The sequence below is a fragment of the Oreochromis niloticus genome, linkage group LG22 (genome assembly GCF_001858045.2).
Source record: "Oreochromis niloticus isolate F11D_XX linkage group LG22, O_niloticus_UMD_NMBU, whole genome shotgun sequence".
In the NCBI taxonomy this organism is placed as follows: domain Eukaryota; kingdom Metazoa; phylum Chordata; class Actinopteri; order Cichliformes; family Cichlidae; genus Oreochromis; species Oreochromis niloticus.
The window spans coordinates 9388536-9412936 of record NC_031985.2 but is presented as its reverse complement, the minus strand read 5'-3'; the positions used below and the strand labels follow the sequence as shown (position 1 = coordinate 9412936).

The 24401-nt window shown below is 39.1% G+C and overlaps 1 protein-coding gene across 1 annotated transcript in view; it reads right to left on the bottom strand.

Annotated features, from left to right (window-relative positions):
- Positions 1 to 19201: 19201 nt before the first annotated feature.
- Positions 19202 to 24401, bottom strand: part of pvrl2l (PVR cell adhesion molecule related 2 like) — a 314623-nt gene continuing 309423 nt past the window's right edge. The window contains exon 10 of the mRNA XM_005459086.4: positions 19202 to 23383. Within this exon, the coding sequence (XP_005459143.1) occupies positions 23198 to 23383 (186 nt within the window). The 3' untranslated portion in view covers positions 19202 to 23197. The remainder of the gene's footprint in view (positions 23384 to 24401) is intronic.

Below are 24401 nucleotides of genomic sequence, written 5' to 3'. Positions count from 1 at the left end.
AAGCTACTTTTTGCACAATGCTCAGTCTTTTGCACAACCCACTGTTATTGTTGCACTTTTCTATCGCACTTGTGTCTGTATCATTCTGTTCTGTCTGGTGTTGTTTTGTTTTGTTTTGTTTTGTAAGTTTTGCACACTTGCACTTTATGTAGTCCTTTGTTGATTGTCTGTTATATGTTATATGTAGCACCGTGGTCTTCACTGTGTACTATACCACTGCAAATGGTGGAAATGACAATAAAGCCACTTGACCAGACTTGACTTATCTACTGGAATTTCCCCAAATGGAGTGTTACTGGAAATATAACTGGCGAAAATTAAGGGTCAACATATTGTTTTTGTCGGCTCCAGTCTAGATGCAGTTTTTATATTTTATTTCTTGTAGTGTGGACTGCTGCTTTAAATTCTTTGATTAAATAGCATGATAATTAAAGGGCATTTTTAAAGGCCAGCCGGAGACACTTAGTATGCATCAGCAAGCATAAGAGCATAAATTCCCAAATGTGCCATATGCTTGCAACAATATGAGTTTAATGGGTTGCATAATGTCTTACATCATGAGGTGGAGACATCACTTTGCTGCTCTGCAGAAAGATGTTGGGAAGGACGGCTGGGAAGAAATTTCCTTTAATTGCCCAGGTTAGATTGCTCTCTGTAATGTTGAGACTCTAGCGGTGAATAGTTAATACAGACTGCTAGTATCTGTCAAATGATAGCAGGGACAAAAGCAAGGAGATGGAGAATCCCCCTATTCTTCCTGTTTATCTGTCTGTGACCTTCAACCATATCTGAAGGGGCATTTGTATTTGGTGGGGTTTGAATGAGCTCTCCCCATTTCCTCCTGACCTTTATCCTCCCTCTCCTCTATCTCTTTGTGACACTCTCTCTCTCCTTCTGTCTCCTTTTTCTCAATTCTTCCTTTCTCCATCTCTCTTATGGCATCCACTCTGTAGCTAACTGCTCTCTCTGCTGGAGGGCTGCTGAAACAGCATCTTGGACCTCTAAAATGAAGAGATAGTTCACCCCCAAATCAAATATACATTGCATGGTTTGCAGAGTTTTGAAAATATCAAGTTTAGACTTTCCAGGTTTTTAGAAAATTCTCATTCCTAGGTTGCCATTTGCTGCTTTTTTGTTGAATCTGCAGCGTCTTCCTGCACACACACAAGGTGACCTTTGCATCAGTGTGTGACCTGTTATAACTTCTTAAGTACAGGAGATATCTATTTGTAATGTAATGACCATCAATATTATCAGATTTATCACAGCAGAACTGCACCAATGTGATATCTGTGGGTTATAATGACAGAAACAACCATGACCATCCTAGTTGTTTTGGAGTTCTGAATTTTAAAGGGTATAAATGTCAAAAAATCTACTTTGTTCCAAGTTTAAACAATCATATCAACATGTGAGATAGGTTCCCAGTCAAAACAAGTTATAACATAAGAAAGATCTCCATTTTATCCTATATTGTTATACCAGCCTCATCTTCTACCCATGATTCCTTCAGTGTCAAATACTTTATATCAGCGGGCCCCAACCCCCAGGCCACGGGCCGGTACCAGTCTGTGAGACGTTTGGTTCCGGGCTGAGAGAGTTGAGGCTCGGGTGTGAAATTTATGGTTTTCAGGGTTTTTATCATTATTTTTTTTATCGTTTATATATATAACTCAATTTCCCTGGGTCTTTTCCCGTGTGTTATGAATGAAAATAATTTTTTGGGGTACCAGTACTGGTTTTTTTTGTTGTTGTTGTATTTATCAGCGACAGCTTAAAGGCTGTTCCGTGAAAATATTGTCGGACATAAACCAGTCCGTGGCAGAAAAAAGATTGGGGACCGCTGCTTTATAGCATATATGAACACTAGTGAATGTAGCCTATAGCTGTGAAATGTTGAAACAAAGCTGGTGTTCAAATGTTCTGTACAATAGTTTGGACATATCATATTGATCAAAGAACATTTGGGGCTGTATATGTGTTCCAAAATTCTGCAATTTCACACAAAAGGGCCTCAATCTCTGAGAATCATTGCAGTTTCTGGCTTCATTGCCTGTTTAGCATGTACCACTTTTCTTTTTGGCATAATATGGAACGTCCATTTAAAAAATTGAACGTACCTTTTATTCACTTTGCTAAAATTTGAAAGGAACATCCAAATGCTGCGGCACTTGAGCTCAACGCAGGGTTCTCAACTCAATCAAACCATCCACCGTCCATTTTTCCTGTAACTACATAATTATGAGAGCTCGAATGTGCTGGAAAAAATAAGGTGACCTAAAAGGTGACGGATTTCAACTCACTGCTACCTGTCTTACAAAAATTAAAGTCAGAACATGTAAACTCTAAAAGCAAAACTTAGATTCTATATTTTCAAAATCATACCTGACACCATAACATATGCAGACATGCTAAATTTACCTTGTGTCACACTCATCATCACTAATAGGATTAATTTCATAACTTCAGGCCAGACATGAGCGATTTTTTTTAAATAGTAAATAATATGTTCATCTATTCTGATACAAAGATTTGGTAATGCTGAGGGAGGATGGCTGTTATCCAGCTGCAATTCATTTCATTTTCTGCTTCAACTTTTAAAAGGCATTTTTTTGATTAAATGATGAAGATCTTTCCCGGCTTCCTAAACCAGATTTAAAATGAAAGCAACTCACAGTGTGTGTGTGTGTGTGTGTGTGTGCCATCTCTCACCCAATGTTGTTACTAAGAAACTGCCTGAATACATTAGTTGTAATCTAAATTACTTTTTCACAATATGATTACTTCATTCAAGGCTGAATTAACTAATATAAATGTTCTTCTAACCTTGACATAGATTGCGAATTATTCCCCCCCGCCACCAACTCCTTGCTCAAGAGAGTCATTAAAGCAACTGTTTCAGGCAGAAAATCTAATTCATGAAATATACAGTCATTTTCCCCTCTCATTTAAATACAGCTGACTGATTGGTTTACAGCTGAGTAAAGGCTCAAGCAAGCAGACAGAATGTGAATTACTGTCGCCATGTTAATGATTCAAACTTTGAGCTATGGAGAAGAAGCAAAGGGAGCAATTAACCCAGTGAAATTAGCATCAAGAGACTGCAATGGCTCTTCGGTGGCAGAAACGACTGCGTAGAAAGACCTCCGCAATGAGAAACCCGTCACCGAACTTCCAAGTGTGTAAATGTGTGCAGGCCCGTTGTTGTTGTTGTTTGCTCTAAAACAGCAGACAGAAAATTAATTTATAGATGAAATTATAGTTTAATTGCAGGATATTATGAGCATAATTATAAGCTGTCAGTTATTTTACTAAATGATTTTCAGGAAACCTAATGAAAGCGATTCACAGAGAATATCTGACAGCACGTCATAATTAATGTTGCACAAGAATGTCGCTATGAAAAATCAACAGCTGGGCCTCTAAAGTTAATAGATTTCCCAACTTGGGAAACTTTTTTAAAACCTGTACCTCATGACACATTTGTTAAAAAGTTACAAAGTGTCTCTCTGACCTAATAAATGGTGTTAATGCACTGTTATACAGATTATATATGATTTTAGGACTATCTTGTTGTCTTATTAGAACACAGAAAGATGAAATTGGGAGTAAAGAGAGTTACAATTGAGGGAAGTGGCTGTACTACAAATGTATCAAAAGATCGCCAACGTTTTTCATCGATTTGAAATCAGAACAAAAATCAAAATATAAAATGTGACTGTGCATTCACTGCAAATGCTATCAGTACACTGGTGGCCATCATCAGTTCTTCTCAGTCCCATACATGTCTGCTGTAGGTGGCTTACACACAAAACAGCAGGTAATAAAATGTTTTGTTATTACCTAATTCGGTGGGAGTGATTCTGGCATAATGAAAGCTACAGGTGTCTTTTTGTGGCTACATGGCAAAACCTCCCCTAAGTTCGTATCAGGAGGCTGAAGGGGTAGTAGAGCTGTAACAGAATCAACTATGAACCCTGAGACATGAATCTTTTGTTTTGACATATTTTTTACTTGCTGTTTACTTTTATTTTCATGCACAGCTTAGTTTTGTTAAGCTAAAAACTCCTTTAGTTTTAAGCAATAAAAGCTACTTGTTTGGAGAACAAAATCACATGATTAGGATTAGGAAAAGAAAGAACGAGAAAAAAATAGGTCACCTGCACTTGTCGTGTAGCTTGTACGTGTCAAAGTATTCTTCTGCAAGAAACTGAACCCCGAGTTGCTCCCGATGCATCCAGATGATTGTGAGATAAAGGACTCAGGAATACATGAGTGCTTTATCAATATCTGTAAAAGCTGTATCAATATGTGTCTGAATGGGTGAATAAAACTTGTAGAAAAAAACCTAAAATATAGCAAGTCAGAGTCAAAAAGTAAGATAAAAGAAAACACAAAGTCCAGGTTATGAATAGCATCTGCATTCTCTAGGAGACATGCTACAGCAGCGGTCCCCATTAGAGTTTTTATTGGTTTTTAGCATTATTTTTTTAATTGTTTTTATCATTAATTTGGTTTCCCTGGGTCTTTCCCGTGTGTTATGACTACATCTTCTTTTTTTTGGTACCGGTGCTGGTTTTATTTTGTTATATTTATCCGCGACACCTTAAAGGCCGGTCCGTGAAAATATTGTCAGACACAAACCGGTTTGTGGCGCAAAAAAGGTTGGGGGCCGCTGTGCTACAGAATACCAACTTTTTATCTAACTTGCTCTCTAACAGAAATTACTGCCCTGCCTCGAAGCTACAACAGTGGCTCTCAAACGATGTGCAGAGCCAAACTGGGGGAAAGTCCAGATGTCCATTGGGATTTTATGTAAACATTACCAAACTGTGACAATACACCAACCAGCTAAAGACAATAGGAAATTAATACAGCTTGCAAAAGCTACCTGTCTTATGGAATGGGACATCAACAGTGCTAAGTATGAGTACTTGGTAGAAGCTGGTGAATGCTAACATCCTTCTGAGAAACAGTCAGTCTACTGCAGTGCTGAATGTGAACCAGAGGCAGAAAGATTGTTTGTTGGACTGAGAGCAAAACTGTTGCTAGTGTCATGCTAGGTGCTTTCATTCAACAGTACAATCAAAAGAAAACTGGGCAATCGCACAGAGAGTATTTTCTACAAGTATGAATACAGGTGTGCCTCTTGTTCTTTCAGCAAAGCACTTGAAAACCATAACTCTACCGACAGGTCTGCCAGCATCTGTGTGACTAGTAACAGCTACTAATGGCTGATCAATCGGGTGTTGACATCCAGATCTCACGGCACATAGAAGTCAGGGACCACCAGAGTTAGTAGGAGTCATTTTTGAGTGCCATGAATGTCAGTTCTCGACACCTCATCAAATATTAATATTAGATTTCAGCTGAATGCAGTTGACAACCATGCTGCTAATTTAGCTAAATCTCATGTTTGTGAAGCACAGCATTATCAATGCATGAACTGGTGCTGGAGGAACAAGCCTGCAATTTTAATACTACACATGTACTTCACAGCTTGTTCTTTAATTAAATCTCCCAAGGAAGTGAAGTATATTATAATGAATGCCTGGAAGGTGGGTGCAACCATTGGAATAGCTACATCACCTCCACTTGGAATTTTTCCACATTAGTTTTTCACACAAAACCAAACTCCAGAGTTATAGGTCCTTTATTTTTCCTCTTATTTTCATCGACATGTGCAGATCTAACCCATTTTCAGTGGCATAAACATAGATTAAAATTTGCTGTATATTGTACAAGGACCTTCCCCTCACCTGCTGAAACTAACAATAACTTTTCTGTCATTTAAAAACAGTCTCTGCAGAGACAGGCACTCCACAGGCGTGATTAGGTTTTAGATGTGTCATCAGACCTTGACGTACCTAAATCTGATCTGCGACATTTTACTCCAGTCATTTTTAATTGCAACCCTTTGAATTCTATTGCTCTTGACAGTTTTATTCATGTTTTCATTTCCCCCATTTCACCTTTTGTTATTGTTATTGTTCCCATTGTTTGTACATTATGAGACCTGAGTGTAATATTAACTTTAAACAAATTTGATTCGACAGCATAATTAGATATGAAATGCCTCAGGGTGGGGACTTCTCTATGCTGCAGTTCCTCAACTTAGACACAGGGGGGCAGTGTTACCACAGATGGCTGTTGAGAGGAATGACGGGTGGTTACACACTTTTCACACACTCACAGTCAAGCACACATACACATGCTTGCACGCCAGCACATACACAGTAAATAATGTGTATTGTGTGTGGGACTGTAATGGTGCCTGACAGCGTGTCGGTCTTGTTCTCCTTTCTTTACTCAAATTGCTCCCGCAGAAGATGAAAAAAGCCAGAACCAGAGGTGTTTGTCAATTCTGCAATATGGGATGATTATATGTGGGTGTTTGGAGATCCATGGAACAGTTTCTGTAATGTGAATAAGTGTGCTTTATGTGTATGCGTGACTGCTGTGGGTAGATGGAGTACATGTTTGTATGTTAAACATGAGAGTGCACGAACAAGGATGTGTAGAGGTGGGCAGGAGGTGCATTTTGTGGTTTTTATCCGAGAGTCTAAATGTCAGCATGGCGCTTTTTGTGATTTTGTGTGCGCGTGTGTGTGTTGTGGCATCTAAAACAGGTTCCTGTGCCTTAACTGTTTCACATCGTTCCTGCTGAGACAGACAGAACTAATCTACCTGGATTTGTCAAAGAGGAAAAAGAACAGCAGCCTCCCAGTTCGTGATTATCATGTACACACATACACATTCAATTTAAAATGCTTGGCACCCACTGAATTAAATTATAATTTACAAGAGCCTCTTTGTTTGGGTTGTCTGAATTCAATTTGAGTTTAACTGTTTTCCTGATTTTTACATACGGCCAGACACACGCAGACACTACAGAACAGTTGTTCTGTGTCAAATAGCTGTAATTAGATGAAATTCAAAGAAAAGGAAAACAAATACACCTGAGATGAGCACGGATGTCGGTACATGCCAGACGTAATGCTTGCTGTGTTGTGAAATAGAAATTTAAAGCACAAAGACAGGCGCTGGCTGCTTTCCCCCTATAAAATAGACCAAACCAACAAATCCCAGTGAAGTCCACCATCCATCATTGATTTTACCTGGTAAATCATGATGAGGAGGTGTAAAGGCAGGAAGAGACAGCTATAAGGAGGACTTTTAAACTTTCAGATAAAGACTGCGTCCCCTTCCGCCTGGGGACTTCTCTGATGCAGCCTGCAGCGATAGCATCTCTGCTGAGGAGCGGCTGTTGTGCAGACAGCAGGATTTTCTTCCTCGTTCACCTCCTCAGTACTGAGAAAGACAAAATGTCAGACAGCAAGAGGGAACGTTACAGCTGATATAATTTCTAATTCGGTTATGAGGACTGTGAGGACAGAACTTTGAAAATAAACAGCTTTTTAAAAATCGAATGAACTGCCGAGGCTTTTAAGACTTGCCATTGTCGTTACAGCTTCATCCTCCTTGAGGTTCTCCACAGGTGGAGACTGGAACTCATGAATAATATCAACTAATCTTTTGAACAGTATATTTTTGTATTTAATAATGATTGAGTGTGGCAGCAAACCACAAAGGAACAGTCAATTCTTTCACGACTGTAATCTCAGTCATTCAAGCTCATTTATAATAAGTGACTAGCATCAGGCAGTGATCTTCTTTCTCTGCTTCCTTTCGGGGTCGCCACAGCGGATCATCTGCCTTCATCTCACTCTATCCCTAGCACTCTCCTCTGTCACACCAACCCTCTGCATGCCCTCCTTCACTACACTCAAAAACTTGGTCCATCATCTACACCAGCGGTCTCAAACTCCAGTCCTCGAGGGCCGGTGTCCCGAAACTTTTCCACGTGTCCCTCCTGCAACACATCTGAATAAAATTAGTAGGTCATTAGCAAGACTATAGAACTTGACTGCATGCTGAAGTTGCAACCCCTAACCCTACTCAAGTAAATCTAAGTAAATATAAGTGTTTGGAAAAACGTACTTCTAAAAGTACTTTTATTGCACTATGTTCATTCACTCACGAGCTGCTGTAACATGAATCAAATGGCTGAGTTGCCACCTCAGCATGCAGTCAAGTTCTATAGTTCTTATATATATATGAAAGTTGTGTTTTCAAAATTGGAGTTCAAGTTATTTTTACTTCCAATAGTGTTAACATATTGCACAGGTCAATGACTAGATTTTTTTACATTTTCATTGTAAGTGGGCTAAAGCAGTTAATTAAAAGTAGTCTAACATAAATGTAAATGTTGTAATTTGATTATTTTAATAAACCATGTAACTTGGATGGATTAGATGCTGGCGTGACCACAGTGCACACGTCTGATGTCGCTCACAGTGGTCCAAGGGACGCTCAGGGAGTTTGTGTGTTCGCTCAGACACATGAAAAATTAGAGGGAACATTGGTCCAAACCATCTCTAACTTTATCTCCAAACTGTTCAACCTGAGCTGTTCTCCTTTCTAATCATGTCCCTCCTGCTCACTCCCAGTGAAAATCTTAACCTCTTCAGCTCTGCCTTCTCGTTATTTTGTCAGTGCCATCATCTCCAAACTGTACATCATAGCAGATCTCACTCTCACTGTTATCCTTCTGTCAAATCACACCTACAAATCACGCCTTATACTCATCTCCACCGACTTCACGCTGCCTGCACTCTCTTCTTCACCTCTCTTCTTCACTGCCTGTTGCTTTGGATGGTTGACCACAGGTACTTACACCTTCACTATCTTCACTCTTTGCATGTTCACCTTTCCACTTGTTGCCCTCTCAGTCACTCTTTCTTTCTTACTTCTACTGACTTTCATTCCTCTTCTTCTTCCTCTTCTTCCTCTGGTGCGGTTGGCCCATGTTGGTCAGGACTAAAGAAAATACTGGATGGATTCTCATCAAATTTGTAAAAAGAATTATGATTAACAGATAAATGGTCATAAATTCCAACATCTGACTTTCTGTCTCTGTCATCTGATCAAATTTGCATTTGGTATTTTATTCGGCTGTACACTTCTGTTTAATAATAAGCTAAAAAAGGGAACTAAAAGCAGAACATAATAATCTAATATAAAAGTTACACATGGATGCCTTGGGTAATATCATTAGAGAACATTGTTTATGTTTTCATTTGTATGCAGATCACACCCAGTTGTATTCCTCTATGAAGCCAGATGACACAAATCGATCAGTTAGACATAAAAGCCTGGATAACTTGTAACTTTCTCCTTCTAAAATCAGACAAATTTAGAAGTTATTGTACTTGGCCTTTAAGAAATCTTAGAAACATGGTGTCCAACCAGATATTTAATCTGGTCGGCATTACTTTGGCCTCTGTGAGAAACCTTATTTTTGATCACGATATGTTGGATAAATGTGTCGGACTGTGTTCTGTCAGTATTGCGAAAATACGAAACATCCTGTCTCAGAGTGATGCTGCAAAACCAGTGCTCACATTTGTTACATCTAGACTGTACTACTGTAATTATTTATTATCAGGTGGTTCTCAGTAATGGTGTTTAAACCGGACAAACTCCATTATTAAGACCGACTGTACAATTACTGGAAGTCCTGTCAGAGCTATGTTTGAATTCTATGAACAGTAGGGAATTAAAAGTGCCCACAGGATTCTCCAAGATCCCTCACACATCTTACACTCTGCGTTTGATTGGCTCCCATCAAGACATAGACTGTCCAGGATGTAAGGCCTGCATGCCTCAGCATCTGAACTCTGACCCTTTTCTGCCCAGTATTCTGCTCTTTCTTGTCCCCTCCCACAGTCAGTTCTTTTATCACACTTAGTGTGAATGGTGATTGGTCATTTTAGATCTTATTTATATTGATGCTTTTGTATTTATGCATGTTTGATATTCTGTCTGTGTCTTATATGGTGCTCTCTGTGCCTTTTTAATTGCTTCTTGGGCATAAATAAAGTGTTTTGAATCGATTTGAATTGAATTGTAAAAGCTTCCTGCAAAGGGAGCTTTGGTTGACCCAAAATGCTGCAGTGCAAATAACTAACAGGGGTGAGAGAGGGAGCTCACATATCTCCCATATTAGCTTCTCTTCATTGGCTCCCTGTTAAATCCAGAATTGAATTTTAAATCCTTCCTCTCACGTAGATGGTCTTGAATGGTCAGACCCCTCTTTTCATTCCCCAGTCACAGCTGATAGCTGCTGTTCACTGCGCCTGGTTCTGCTAGAGGCCACTTCCTGTTAAACTGTGGGTCTTCTTTACTACCATTACCAAGTGCTGCTCAAAGCAGCTCGTCTGATTGTTGGGGTTTTGCTGTAATACTGAAGGCTCTTTGCCTTATTATAGGCAGCAGTTTTTGTGAATTGGAACTATATAAATAAAACTGAATTGCACTGATAACTGGTGTGCCTAGCTAATAACTAATAATGATGTCTATAGACTTGTATTGCTGTTTATAGATAATAAGCATTACAGATTTGAGTGCTACATCACATTTACAGCCTTTATCTAACAAATAATTGTAATTTTATATTTTTTAACTACACGACAGAGAAAAACATTAGCACCACTGTGCCAAAACATTTCCAATAAAATGTAGTCTTCTGGTTTTGAGCTCTGCACTCTGCAGGTTTTCATCCTGTGTTGTTTATATAATGCCATCTCCCTGCAACAGTCACTTTATAATGCAAGATAAGAACCACACCTTTGCATTTGTAGAGAGAGAACCCCAACAATCAGACAATCCCTTACTATCTGTGTGGTACTGTAATGGTACTTGACAGCGCGACGTTCCTTCTTTTTTTACTCATATTGCTCCTGCAGAAGATGTAAAAGCTTCTTAGTATGCAGATCTTGGCTCACAGCCTCACAGGGCTGCTAGCACTGGTGTAGACCTAAGCATTTCTTCACATTACAGATTAGATTAGATTTGTGTGCTGCTGTTGACATGCAAACCAGCAACAAAAGGGCTCGCAGCAAATGTTGCTTTTCCACATTTCATGACAAAGAATAGCACTCGCGTACCAAAACCTTTCAAAGAATGTTTGGGTTTCTCCGGCTTTCCTTACTGCAGTCTACAGATTTAAGTCGATTTAGTATTATTTCTACAATGGCAGTTCGTATCAACAGTCACCTCAAGGCATGCTTTATTTGGAGGAAAAGGCCCTACATTATGAACAAGCATTTGGTGACAGTGAGAAGGAAAAACGTCCTTTTAACAGGAAGACAAGCCAGAAAAAAAGGGGCAGCCATCTGCTGTGATCGATTGGGGGTTAAGAAATAACAGTGGAACTAGACTGACAGCATTTTACACTTAAAGTTTTAGGTCATTTTTTTTTAACTATAGTTATTCCTGAGCTGAGTAAGATGAATACCACAGAACATATTTTCAACAGCAGACTTTTGATATGTGATTTTGTAAAAACATTCCTTTTAGAAACATTTCAAAAATGACTTTTAAAATGTCAGACCATCATAACAACTGGTTTTCTTACAGCCCATACTTGTGGTGTTCAAAATGCCACTGAACAAAAAGTCTCTTTCAGGCAAAATTATTTTCAAGTACATACCGCAAGTCATTCTGTCTTTGATTCTCCAATGATGCTGCTTGTTTAAAGCTTCCTGTAATAACAATCTCATGCGTTCCTCCTCACAGCTATACTATTACATTCCTTCTATTTAGACCTCAATCACGATGGCTGTCTATCATCCTAAGCACAGTAATTAATCTCCCACTGATATTAAGCATTTATTTTATATAGCTCTCTGTAATTTCCCAAATCAAACACGAAGCTTCTGTTGCCTTATTATTTTTCCCGTGGATTCCTGGGAGAATAACTGTCACCATATTATCCTGAATCTGTACCTGTTCACCACGATAAGGCAAAATAAAACAGGCTTTTTCAATCACTTCTGGAGTGCCGTAGATTCTCATTTTCTCTGGTGCCATTTTTCTCGGCGGGACTTTGACACAACAGGGGGCCCTTTCTTCCTCCTACTCCATGCCATTTTTCTCTCTCATCACATCTCTCCCACTCGCTATTGACTACCTCATTGATTCACAGTCCCTTTGTCTATCTGACTCTCTTAATCTCCTTGAGTCTACCTCTCTACCTGCTTACACTAATCCCTCTATCTTGCAATTTCGTTACTTTCCCATTCTCACGTCTCGACTCTCAATCACAGACCTTTTCTCTCTCTTCATCTCAGCAATCATTTCTCTTCCTCCACCTTTTTCTTAAATCTACTCCTCACTCCCGGTATTGGAAAACTGAGCAGTAAGTGGTTTCATTAGTGTGAATAATTGCAGGCAGAAGTTGGTTGCTATAGAACACGGACTGCATTTAGCACAAGCAGATCTAGCATAAAATGAAGCCTAATTGAAGTTTAATCAAAATTATAAACCGAAATGAATTAAAGGACAGCAAATCTATTGAGGCGCTTATCACATTATTTTAAGATAACTCGCATTATTTAGAAAAATCACATTAGTGGCAACAATGTTTCAAATCGGACATAAAAATGTAAATCTGAAGGTTTCTGTCAATTGTGATTTTATGGAAGGAAGACAAAACTCCAGACTATCAAATCTCAAGATATGCATACACCACACAACATAGCTGTGTAGAGGTGCATGCAACACGTCTTTGTTTAGCGATCATTAACACCTTAATTTGTTAGATAAGATGTGGCTGCATACAACATGAAATAACAAAGACTTCAACGGAAATCTAATGTTAGTTAATGAGCTTATGAAGAGAAGGATTGCTACTTTTATATTCATGAAATAAGCCTGATGTAATCAAAAAGAATGAAAAAAATAAGACTCTAGGAAAAGCCTGGTAAATTCTGAGATTAGCCAGATGATTAGCTGCTGTACAAATGTGTACTTTGACACACACTTCTCATCCTAGCTTAAAGCCAGTATCACACACATAAAACCCACTGGAATGGCACAAGGACAAAGCATCACAAGATGCCTCCAGGTCGCTTAGGCCACCCTCCCAATAACTCCTCCCATTCTCCTTGTCTCACTTAAAAGCTACCAACCTTTCTCTGGTGTTGCCCCCAGTGCTACTTACATACCTGTCCAAGAGTTAACATCTTAAAAACAGACCTATTTTCACTTGCTTTTGGTCAACTCTGGGTTAACTCATGGTTTTTGTCAAGTTCAGAGTTCACTGTGTTGGGAATAGTTTCGGATATCATCATCCTTAGCTGGGGTAGAAAATGGAGCGTGTTTAATGTGTCCAGAGTTGTAAAAAGACCCAAGCAATTTCTTAACCCTAACAAACAGCTTTCTCACAAGATGGTGAAAATAAAAATCAAGTGATAAAAACCAAGTAAATTAAAAAAAAAAAGAGTACAAGATGAGACGTGCCTTGAAAATAAAAACACTGGTACTTGTATTGAAAAGAAAACTGAAATGCAGACCCCAGGCTAAGTGTGAGCGCTCCCATGGGAGCTGTAGTCGTTAAACCAAAGGCCAAGAACACGTAGGTAAATAAACAAATCAAACAAAAAATGACACTGAAAACAAACTGAAGTGTAATTACATTTGCACAAGGCAAAACTAAGCGAGTGACTAATTACTGAAGCAAAAGATACAAAGATTGAGAAAGATTTGATGCACTGAACAAAGGGATGTAGATTATCTGACACGGGGAGAGCATAAATCAGGGAAGTCACAAAATGTTGGTGGAGCGACACACCAGTGACACCAGTCTCTCTCTTTGGTTGTTCAGAACTCCAATACAGATGGGAAAACTATTGGAAGAAGCAGCTATAAATGGATACCAGACAGTGCCTCATTTACACCTTTACATTTTTATAGATTTGTAATCAGTTATTGGAGCAAATGTGTCAGTTCCTAACAACAGAAAGAATAAGCTCACGTGAGCCGTGAACCTGCTGTGCTGTGCTGTTTTGTCTACACAGCCTCAGACTACGAAATCAAATAAGGCTCATTTACCTGCCTTAAACTTCCTGTTGCTCCCCAGTATAACATCCAGTCTAATTTTTCAGGTCACAGACAAATTGTGAAGATGCATCATCCATCAAAGGTTTGTCAGAATCAAACTTCAGATGCCAGAGATGTCAGCTTTGACTGATTTCCTGATATCACTGGATGGGAAACGTAAATCAAGTCAATGGTAAGCCTCACTACAGTAGCTCTGGCCTCGCGGTTTCATCATCCATGCTCTTAAAAATTTATTATGACCGTCCATCACATGACAGTGTGCGTCTCGGTCTGATTTGAATGAAACAACATCTGATGCCTGACCCTCTCCTCGTTCACTTTATATCTTTGTCAAAAGCAGAGCCCAGCAGGGACCAGGATGAACTTAAGATACGGTTAATTAGCCACAAAAGTGAACAAATGCTCGCTGACAATGAGTGTGTCTCATCTCATTTGATCTGACAGGGCACAGCAGAAGCCACACTATAAGCTTAAAATAAAGTGCAGACCTGCTGCCAGGGAACAGGAATATAGGATCTTATGACGAGAGGAGAATAAGAGTTAAAGAGCCATATTTTACATCCTGTGTTAGTTTACTTGATGATGGAGCTGCAGGACACGATTACTTACAGCTTATCAGTTTTCTGTAAATAAAAGTCCTTCCAATAGACAGAGCACCCTGCAGATTTAATAAATATCTTTCTGTTTATGACTTTTAAGTTGGTGCAGAGCTCACAGCTCCACTCAATGACAACTGTTAATAAAAAAGTGAAATACAAACACTGACATAAATTGTTGGAGAGTGAGCACTTTATCTGGACTACTGCCGTCTTCCACGTTGAAATACAGATTGTTACTATATTACATTACATTCAGGTCTAGTAACAATAAGCAGCTGTTATTGATTATTCATTTTGTGTTAAAAGTTTAATGTTTTGATCCGTTTTTTTAAAGGCATAAATACTTAAATAGCATTTTTCTAATCCTAAATCATTTTTTACTACTCGCCCCATTCACACACAATAATGCAGTGCTTTATTCTTTGCCTTTAAACACTATTGCCTGTGATGCACACACTCACACACTGATGGATGCCTCAAGGAGTACTTTGAGGTTCAATAGCTTGCCTAAGGACACTGTGATGTGCAAATGTTTGATGCTTACTTTTAACAGATATTGCAGCAGATTTTCACCTTGGTTAGAGTTAATTGTTAAATTGGACATATTACAGTTTGTTTTTTCTCATATATACATTTTTAAAGTAGTGAAAGCTGCTATTAAACATAACCAGGAATTCAAACAAGATTGGTGTATGTACAGCTAATCCCCAAACTTCAGTTTTTCTGCTCAGTGTTATCAGTAAGAAGGGATATTATCTTCCATATGGTCAATTCAGATGCACAGTTGTCCCATGAGCACAGAAATCCACTTTCAGTCTAAAATTACTCTTTATGAGAGACACTTAATCAGCATTAAAACAGGATAAGCTGCAACTTCCCGTTTAGCTTCTCCAAACAGAGGATGAACTGAGGGGTGCTTCAAAGTGCAGCATGAGACACCTAAGGATTATTTGTGATTATTGTTCTACACATCTGCAAGAACAGAAATAATACAAATATGGAGCTGGGAATGAATAAGTGTAATAAGTGTTCCTTTGGAATGCAACTACTTTTATAAGGAAAGGTTGCAGAAGAGAGTTTACCCAGATATAACTACGAAAATCATTTAAAAGTTGATGTTTTCTTTCCAAAAGATATCACTTTTTATTTTAACCTAATCTTCCACGTCTTCTTTTAAACAAGGTGGTTTCAAAATAGTTTTCAAGGCAAACCCAAAACAAACACATTCACAAAGCAAAAAAGCCAAAACAACAGAACAACACAGTGAACAAGGAATCAATAAAAACATTTCAAGAATGATAATAAAACAAAAGATGTCAAAAATCTGTGAACTCCAACTGGGATGCGCGTTTCTATTTTGAGAGGCGTTTGCTGTTAATTCCATTTGAAAGGTTGCAAAGCTTCAAACCGGATAGTATGATATGTTGTATGAAATATGTTGTTATAAAAGTGTTCTCTCTTTTGTGACAAATAAGATGTTATTGTTCACCTAGTACAGGGTCCTGGTTGGTTTCCTAGCAACATCAATTTGACGTGAAAAGAGGAAAGACCCTGCCGGATTTTTGTTGACTGAAGCTTCATCGCTCATCACCTGTAACAATTGGTTGCTGGTGTAAGGTAAGGCTTGTAGTTCGTTGCTACTTTCAGTTTTTGTTTCCCAGTAAAGGTGTCTGTAACCAGTTGCAGGTGGCTGGCTACACCTACTAATTGGAGTCACTGAAGTGAACCTCTCCACTGCCATTTTTAAGAGATACTAGTTTGTGCTTCAGGTTTGGGCAGAGAAATTCTAATAAAGTTTGTTACTTAGGGTTGGGTAGCTTTTTAGACACCACACCAGCTACCAGGGTCATATCATATTTGCATTATACAATATTAAATGTAATCTTACACTATCATTGGTTATGGCTACATACTAAGGTTTCAGATGTACGACTTCTGTGTTCCATTTACCAGACCAGGGTTTGTTTTGCTCCTTAGCAAGGCAGAGTCGTTCATGCATCACTAGGACAGCAGCACAGTGCTTGTTTTTTGCACTTAAAAACACGGTTGCAGCACGTTATTGGACGGAGCCTCGGCAGCAGACTGCATCTGGCGTTTTTAGTGGGTCACAAGGACACAACACTACAGATTAAATGTTTTACAGTTTTACTACCATTTACGTTCACAGCCGCCATTTTTCCAGTTGGAAATCCAACTTGAAGTATTCCAGTCTGGGAAATTCTGACTTCCCTTCAGCTGGACTGCAGCTAGTGTAAAAAGAAGTGCTAAATTAAAACATCAAACAAAACAGTGAAAAGAGCCCCATTTCTCTGACAACTTATCCAACTACCTAATTAATTACCCAAAGAAGATGTCAATGAAGCTGTTGATGCCTCATTAAAAGTTTTATCATCACGGGTTCAACTTCTTGTACGCCGACAACAGGCATGCTAACATTAATTGCTCGTCCTTTGTTGAGGTTGGCTTTCAGGCTTTCAAGTAGGTACACTCTTCAGCTTTTAGACATATTTTGCATTTGACCATTCACTTCCTCAGATTAGATGTGTTACCATGGCTACCACAAATGTTGCAGAGAGAATTGCATCACATTTTGAAAAGTAAAACCACACATGATACTGCTTGCTGCCTGCCACAACCAATATAGCCACGTGCATTTGTTTTTTTCATTGTGTTGCAGGAGTGACGTCACACATTCAGGCTCTTTTTCCTCCCTTTAAATCTGAAAACAGGCCCAGATGTTATCAATCAGTATGCTAAAAAGTGTTAAGTTTATGTTAGTAGACTAATTAGCAGCTGTAGCATTTATGAACGCAGCTTGCTAACCAAGCTTGCTAGCACTAGCTGGTAACTTTAACCACATATGATCCCCTTTGACTTAGCCAAAATGCTAACATTGAGGTTTCAAAACTCCTGGTGATGTCATGATATTTGTTACTGCCATCTTTTAATAAAATGAATACAAGAATATAAAATAATTGCTAGCAGTCAGTAGCGGTTTTAGATACGGGTGACACGGGCGGTTGCCCGGGGCGGCATCGTGGTGGGGGGCGGCATCACGGGCATCGGCAAAAAAAAAAAAAAAAAAAAATGCTGCCCCGACATCAGCCAGCGCATATTAGGGATGGCATAGGCACCGATCGGTTTTCTATCGCCCATTTGCTGGGAGTAAGGGCGTCCTCCGTTTGCGAGGTGCGCCTGCTGCTTGTGGCACAGGGAGGAGAGGGCGGGGCGGTGGGGGATTCTCTGGCTGGCTGGAGCAGCATCTAATAACCAACTCGCAAAATAAAACAAAATAAAAACAAACCAACAAACACGAAAACACCGGACATTATGATACAGACTTATAATTTGCACCGATGTTTTTCTATACACGAAAAGTGAGCGCGAGAGCCCTCGGTGCGCCTGCTCATTAGTAAAATAATAAATTAAAGTTTATTGTCATCTCCGCTACATACAGTCCAGTACATAGAGAGACGAGACGACGAGGCTCCAGTTACAGCAGTGCAAGTAAACGAACAATAAATATTTAAGAGTAAAAACATTAATATACACTTTAGGACTCGGGGTAAAGGGATCAATAATAATTTAAAATGTATATTTTATATTTTGTTGATTTAAAGTCTCACACACAACCCGTTTTTAAAGTTTAAAAAAAAAAGAGAAAAGAAGAGGAGGAGTGTAGCGACTTCCACAGTTGCTAGAGGCCGGGGATTGAGCCTGCCTATTTGCCTGACGCGCTGTCAACTTTACGCAATAATGCGAGAGGTGGAATTGCTTGCTTGTTTATTAAAGTGCTTGAAAAGTTTACAGAGCAATGTGATCGATTCAAACTCTTAAAACATCACAGACTCTAATGCAAGAAGGGGAAACTCGTTGGCTGCGGTCAACAAAAACTACGGCTACCCAGCCCTCCTCTCTGTCGAAATCAAACCAGTGAATGACAGACTGACAACGCCCTCTTAATGTCACCGCTAGCACCCACGTGACTCCCGTTACACATCACCATAGCAACCAAACAAATGAAAACCCAGTGATCATTAAAATTCAATACATTTAATTATGGCTCCTAGAAGGAGAAACGAGCAAAAGATACAGGTAAGCAGATGTGTCATTGGATAATGGCAGGTCATGTATCCTAAAACATTAAGAATCAGAATACTTTATTAATCCCTAAGGGAATTATGTGGGTTACAGTTCCTCCAAGAAGAAATGGTAAAAATAGTAACAGTAACAGACTAAACTCCAAACAATATATACAACAATATAATATTAATTAGTCAATGTCAATTGTTGATTCGTCCTGTTCTCATTGTATGACGAATTATGATGTCTGTTTAGTAGCCGTTTCCATACTATGCATACTCTCTCTCTCTCTTCATGTGTGTGTGTGTGTGTGGGGGGGCGCCAGAGGGAGTGTTCGCCCAGGGCGCCAAACAGGCTAGGACCGCCACTGCTAACAGTGTTAGCAAATATTTCACGATTTTGCAAAATGTTCAATGCCGAAGCTCAAACATTGCCACATGTTCGACAAACATTACCTGAAGATATTAATCACAATCTTTGGGCTCACCACATCTTTAACCGTTCAGAATAATTCTGGCTCCTGGGAAGATGTTAGAGGTAATCATGACACAGGCTTCTTGTCTTTTGGGTTTACATTTTATTTGACAAGACAATGAGTTGTAAAACATGTACAATAGAATTCCCAAAAAGCATACAAAATGATAATTGATCTGTGATACACAAAATAAAAGAAAGAAAACCCAATAAACACTCACATAAGATGATTTGATCTCCAGTGTGGTTTTTTTTTGTTTGTTTTGTTTTTTAGCACTGTCACTATCAATGTCGAACACATCCCGTGTTTGTGTATTTCCCCGTTTCGTCATCTGTTCTACTGTCAGAGAAGAAATGTGAGAATTGAAAAGCTAAAAATAACATAAAGAAGGCACGTCTGGCTCCGTGATAAAAAGCTGTGATGACAATGAATGAGCGAGAGATCGGAGAAGAAAAACAAAACAAAGAGGGTGGATGAGAGACTCGATACAGACTGAACAATATTACCACTGGCATTCACAGCTTGTGTTTCTGGAGCTGAACTAATAACAGAGGAAGTGGGGAGACTGAGCAAAGCACCTGGGCCAAAAGGCAACACTGCACCTCGCACAGAGGGGAGGAACCCAGAGCCTTTATCCGACAGATAATCCATGTAAAATCACTGCACTTACCTCCGATAACCATCTTGTAACTGTGGACCCATGCTGTTTGGCAGCCTGTAGTGTAAACCGAATTATGTTTTTTGTTGCAGTTTGCATTTTATGAGTCAGCTTCATATCTATTCCTGGAAATGGCAACAATCTAATTCCAGATACCTCACAATGAAGCAACTCTATTAAACGCAAGGCTCTGGGAAAAACCGAATGATCCTTAAATGAGACGGCAGAGTCGAAACTCATAACTGAATGGTTTGCTGAGTCATTGGTCTCTGATATAATGGGTCCCAATGATTGTCTTTTCCCTTTTGCTCAATCTCTCAAGAACAGCCTCCTGGCTAACGCATTAAACACAATAAATCCACAGGAAACTAAATATTCATTCATTTTGTGAAAATAATTTAGCGACAAAAAAGCCAAACCATTACACTGAGTTTCCTTTATGACAGTTTTGTTCTGTGTCGGGGCTATAAAATACATCATATACGATTGTCTGACACTGCACCATATAAGCGAGTCAAAAGGCCGTATACTTGTTAATGTGGCGCGACTCTTCTTATAAAATATGGAAATAGGCCCATGCAGCATGCAGACATTTCCTCTAATGAGAATAAACATCTTAGTGGGACAAAGTAGGTATGCAACAAAAACTTTTAACACTATTTGCTGCTGTAGAAGTCCTCTTTTATCCTCCATCTGGCCTGATTTAGCTATACAGTAGCTAGCAAATCAGCTAATTTCAGCTAATTGTCGCATTATGAAAACTGTAAACATAATCTGGAAAACACGCATGCCTCTTTTGGGGACAAATGATAATGTAGCAGCATAAAGTGGGACTATTATAATGACTAAGCATAGTGCATATGAAGAAAACAAATGATTGTCATACTGTATGTCGGCAAAACAAATATCATCTGGCGTCTACTGTGCAGAAAGTGAAAGCTGTGATCAGAATTTTTCTACTTTATTGTTTTAATTTCCCTCAAGTCTTCCAGCTTTTCCTTAATCTTATGTTATTATTCTATCAATCTACGTTCACCATGCACCACTGTATCCCTGTCTCTCTCTTTTGTTTCCATCTATGTCTACGTGACACCTCCATTAACTTTTATACCTGCTGACAAATCTGCAGTTTATCAGCCGCCTGCCTTTCTCTGCCCTCTGACAGTAAACACGATGGCTCTGAAAGATTTGTGCGGCTCAAAGTCTGAAGCAAGAACCCAAGATTAAGAAAAAAAAAAGTTGGCGTATTTTTGTGTGAGCTGGGCTCAGTGGCCGTAAGAAACGACGATTCCATGCTGACTGCATTTTAGGATTAGCGCTCGAGACTGAAACAGGCAGCTCGCGGAGCCGTTGTGAGACAGAAAAAAAGGAAAAAATAAAAACAAAAAAAATATCCCGCTCTCTCAACTTAAATTGGACTCGTGTTGTGCATGAGCATGACAGATGCATTGAGACAGAAATGAAAAACAGCTTTCTTTTCTGACATTCAGAAATGTTTTTACAAATGAAGATTATTCTGCAAACAGCCTTGGGAAAATGTTTCAACAAGCCACCGATCATGCCATGCAGAGTAATATGAACACGGAGTAAAATCCACATCATTTTTTATATACTCAAAAACATTTTAGTATTAAGTGACAACCTTGGTGCACCCGTGAAAAGCAAAATAGTAATATACACTTTGTCTTTTTTTAGTCGCTCGTTTGACATTTAACAAACTTCCATCCCCTGTACAGAGGCACTGATGACACTTACACTTGTTTTGTTTTTTTATGTGTACACATTTCACCAACAATATATTATTCATCAATATTATCAATACTATTTACACTGTCCATGATTTGGTACCATCATCTGACATCTGTGAAGACCAATTCTTGCTTCAGCCTGAAGGCAAAGTTGTCGCTCGCCTTCTTTTTCGCATTTTTTCCCTTTCAAGTCGACTCTTGGATAAAATGCAGACTGCATATTTTCGACATGTGAAAAATGATCTGCATATATCGGATTGTGTGACCATTCTAATCTGTTAAAATGGCTGTAATGGCAGTATCCTTCTAATATATGCCGAGCATTTACACATTTGTAATACATTCCTTATGATGTTTTCCTCAACTCTGTGTGATTTGTTAGAGGACTGAAAGCAAAAATTGGTGGAGGCTTTTTGTTTGTGTGTGCGCTCCTGTGTGTGTGTGCTTTTCTTTAGTCTCCTTCACTCCCCAGCGCACAGTCTTACCGACTCTCGCAATTAACAAGAACAAATGTGAATCGTGGACTTAAATGATGTGATGTTGCCAGGTTACAGAGCTTGAAAACGATGTCACTTCCCCTTCGTTAGCGCTAACGAGCAGCCCCGTCGCTCTGACAGTTGCAGGGACAGATGAGGCTCTTTGACAACATAATAAAGTGGAATGTTTCTTTATTGGACCGTAATCTGGGCAAGAATGAGTTGGGTTTTTTTTTTTTTTTTACAGTTATTTTGGGACTTGATAAATAACTGAAATGTGTTTTCAAATGTCTTGAGCGATTAATGAAGCTGCCTGGAGAGCCAGATGATCAGGCTTTGGACTTCCTGGGGTTGAATTCAGCCTCGTCTAATTCAAACTCAAGCAGCGGCAAAAGAGGAGTGCTTTGAAAGGACTTCAGATGTGGTTGTTTTACTTCCCCTGTAGTACTCCACTCCCTGGTGTTTCATCTAGAGGGGAACTTACTTTCCACAGATGTGAACCGAAGAGCTCAGGACTGGCAGCCTCACATACAGCAAGAATTTTTTGACTGTGTGATCATCGCACGAGATGTTGCATATTCTATCTGGTAGCAAATCAAACAATTTGCTAACACTACACAGATGTAACACTACACAGATGTAGGGCACCGTGTAGTCCATGTGCATTACACAAGCTCTTGACCATCTAATTAACTTTTTAAATTATTGTAAAATGTGATTTCACTGGCTCTCTGGTTTTCTGATATCATGGATTACTATGTGCGTGTGTGTCTGTCATGATGTTTTGTGTTGTAGCTCTAGGTTTTCTGAAAGCTAATGGCAAGATGCTCCAGTTGGCTCCAGTTGGCAGAGGTTAAAAAATAAAAATAATAAAAAACAGGCTGTTTTTACTTTATCTGACCTAATTCTTTGTTGTCTCAAGTACCATTACGACAGATAAAAACAAAAAAAAACCCCAAAACAAAACTATTTATATTAACTGAGGAGATATTTAAACCCATAACACCCACTAAAGAAAAATGGTAAATAAAAATAAATTGAAAACATTCATCATGTGTGGACTAAAACTTTAAAATTTGTAAATGTTTACAAGAAAAATGGCGGAAACGTGTGCTTGCCTTTACTTTTCATGCTAAATAACGTGACCTGGAATTTGCCCGTATGCCTGTGACGTGGTGTTCTGGTTGCCAAGGCTACACGTACATGGCAGGAGAAACAAAGCTTTCGCCACGAGAAATGTTGGCAGCCGGGACCTCGTGATTGGAAGAATCCAAATCATTGCTATGGTGACCGTCTGCTGCATGATCTTTGCGCTCGTTGTCGTATTTGACTGGTGGGGCTCTGCCGTTCAGGGCTCCGGTGGTCTCATCATCCAGGTTCTGCAAGGTAAACACATAAACAGGCTTACTATCCCATACTTTATCAGTTAATATTATAATTATTATAAGGTGATATTATGTAAACAGTGGATTCAGAAAAGCACTCAGATCCTTTCAGCTTTTGCACACTTTACTGTATTGCAGACTTTGTTTTTTACCACTATGAGATATTGACCTCCACCAAGGCAGCTCACTCTGGGCGGTACTGCACCTACTTTTAAAACATACTTTAACTCTATAGTGCATTAAAAATCAGTTATAAGGTTTTTTGTCAACTTTCATTCAATAAGCCACATTTCAATATATTGTTAACATGACCACACTCTGCAAACCTACAAAGCTTTATCAGAATTTATTCAAAACTTTTTGATCTATCGAGTTTACAGACGGAAAAGACAGCAGGCAAATTCTACCAAAATACAACCTCCTTAGTGGAGGTAATAATCTGTGACAACAAAGAATTCAGACCCTCGCTGTCGTCTAATGCAAACTGTGCTCAGGTGAAATGATGTTTGTTTAAGAGTGTTGATACATAACCAAACAACAACTGTTAAAATGGTAAAAGATGAAAAGCTGTCCTTTCAGGTTATGTCTGTGAAGGTTCTCAGTCATCTAGGTCCTCGTAGTCTAAGGAGCTTGGAAAGAAAAGCATCTGGACTTCTTTGAGTTGCTTGAAGATGTTTCACCTCTCATCCGAGGAGCTTGTTCAATTCTAGGGTCAAATGGTGGAGAGTCCCAGATTTAAACCCTGTCTGAGTGTCCCCCCCAAGAGGGACAATGGACCCCCTAATGATCCTCTACCTAAGTCCTTTCAGTTTGTTAGCAGGACATCAAGAAAATGGTTTAGAATCATTTCCAATGTGCAATAAAGACAACTTTTTACGTCCAACTGTGCAATCAAACTTAGCATAAAGTGACATCTATTTAAAGGCCCGAACTGACCAGATTTACCTCCGAAAATTTTATCATGGACGTCCAGTACTTGGTGGGATCCTGCATCCTGTAATTAGTGTTTGTT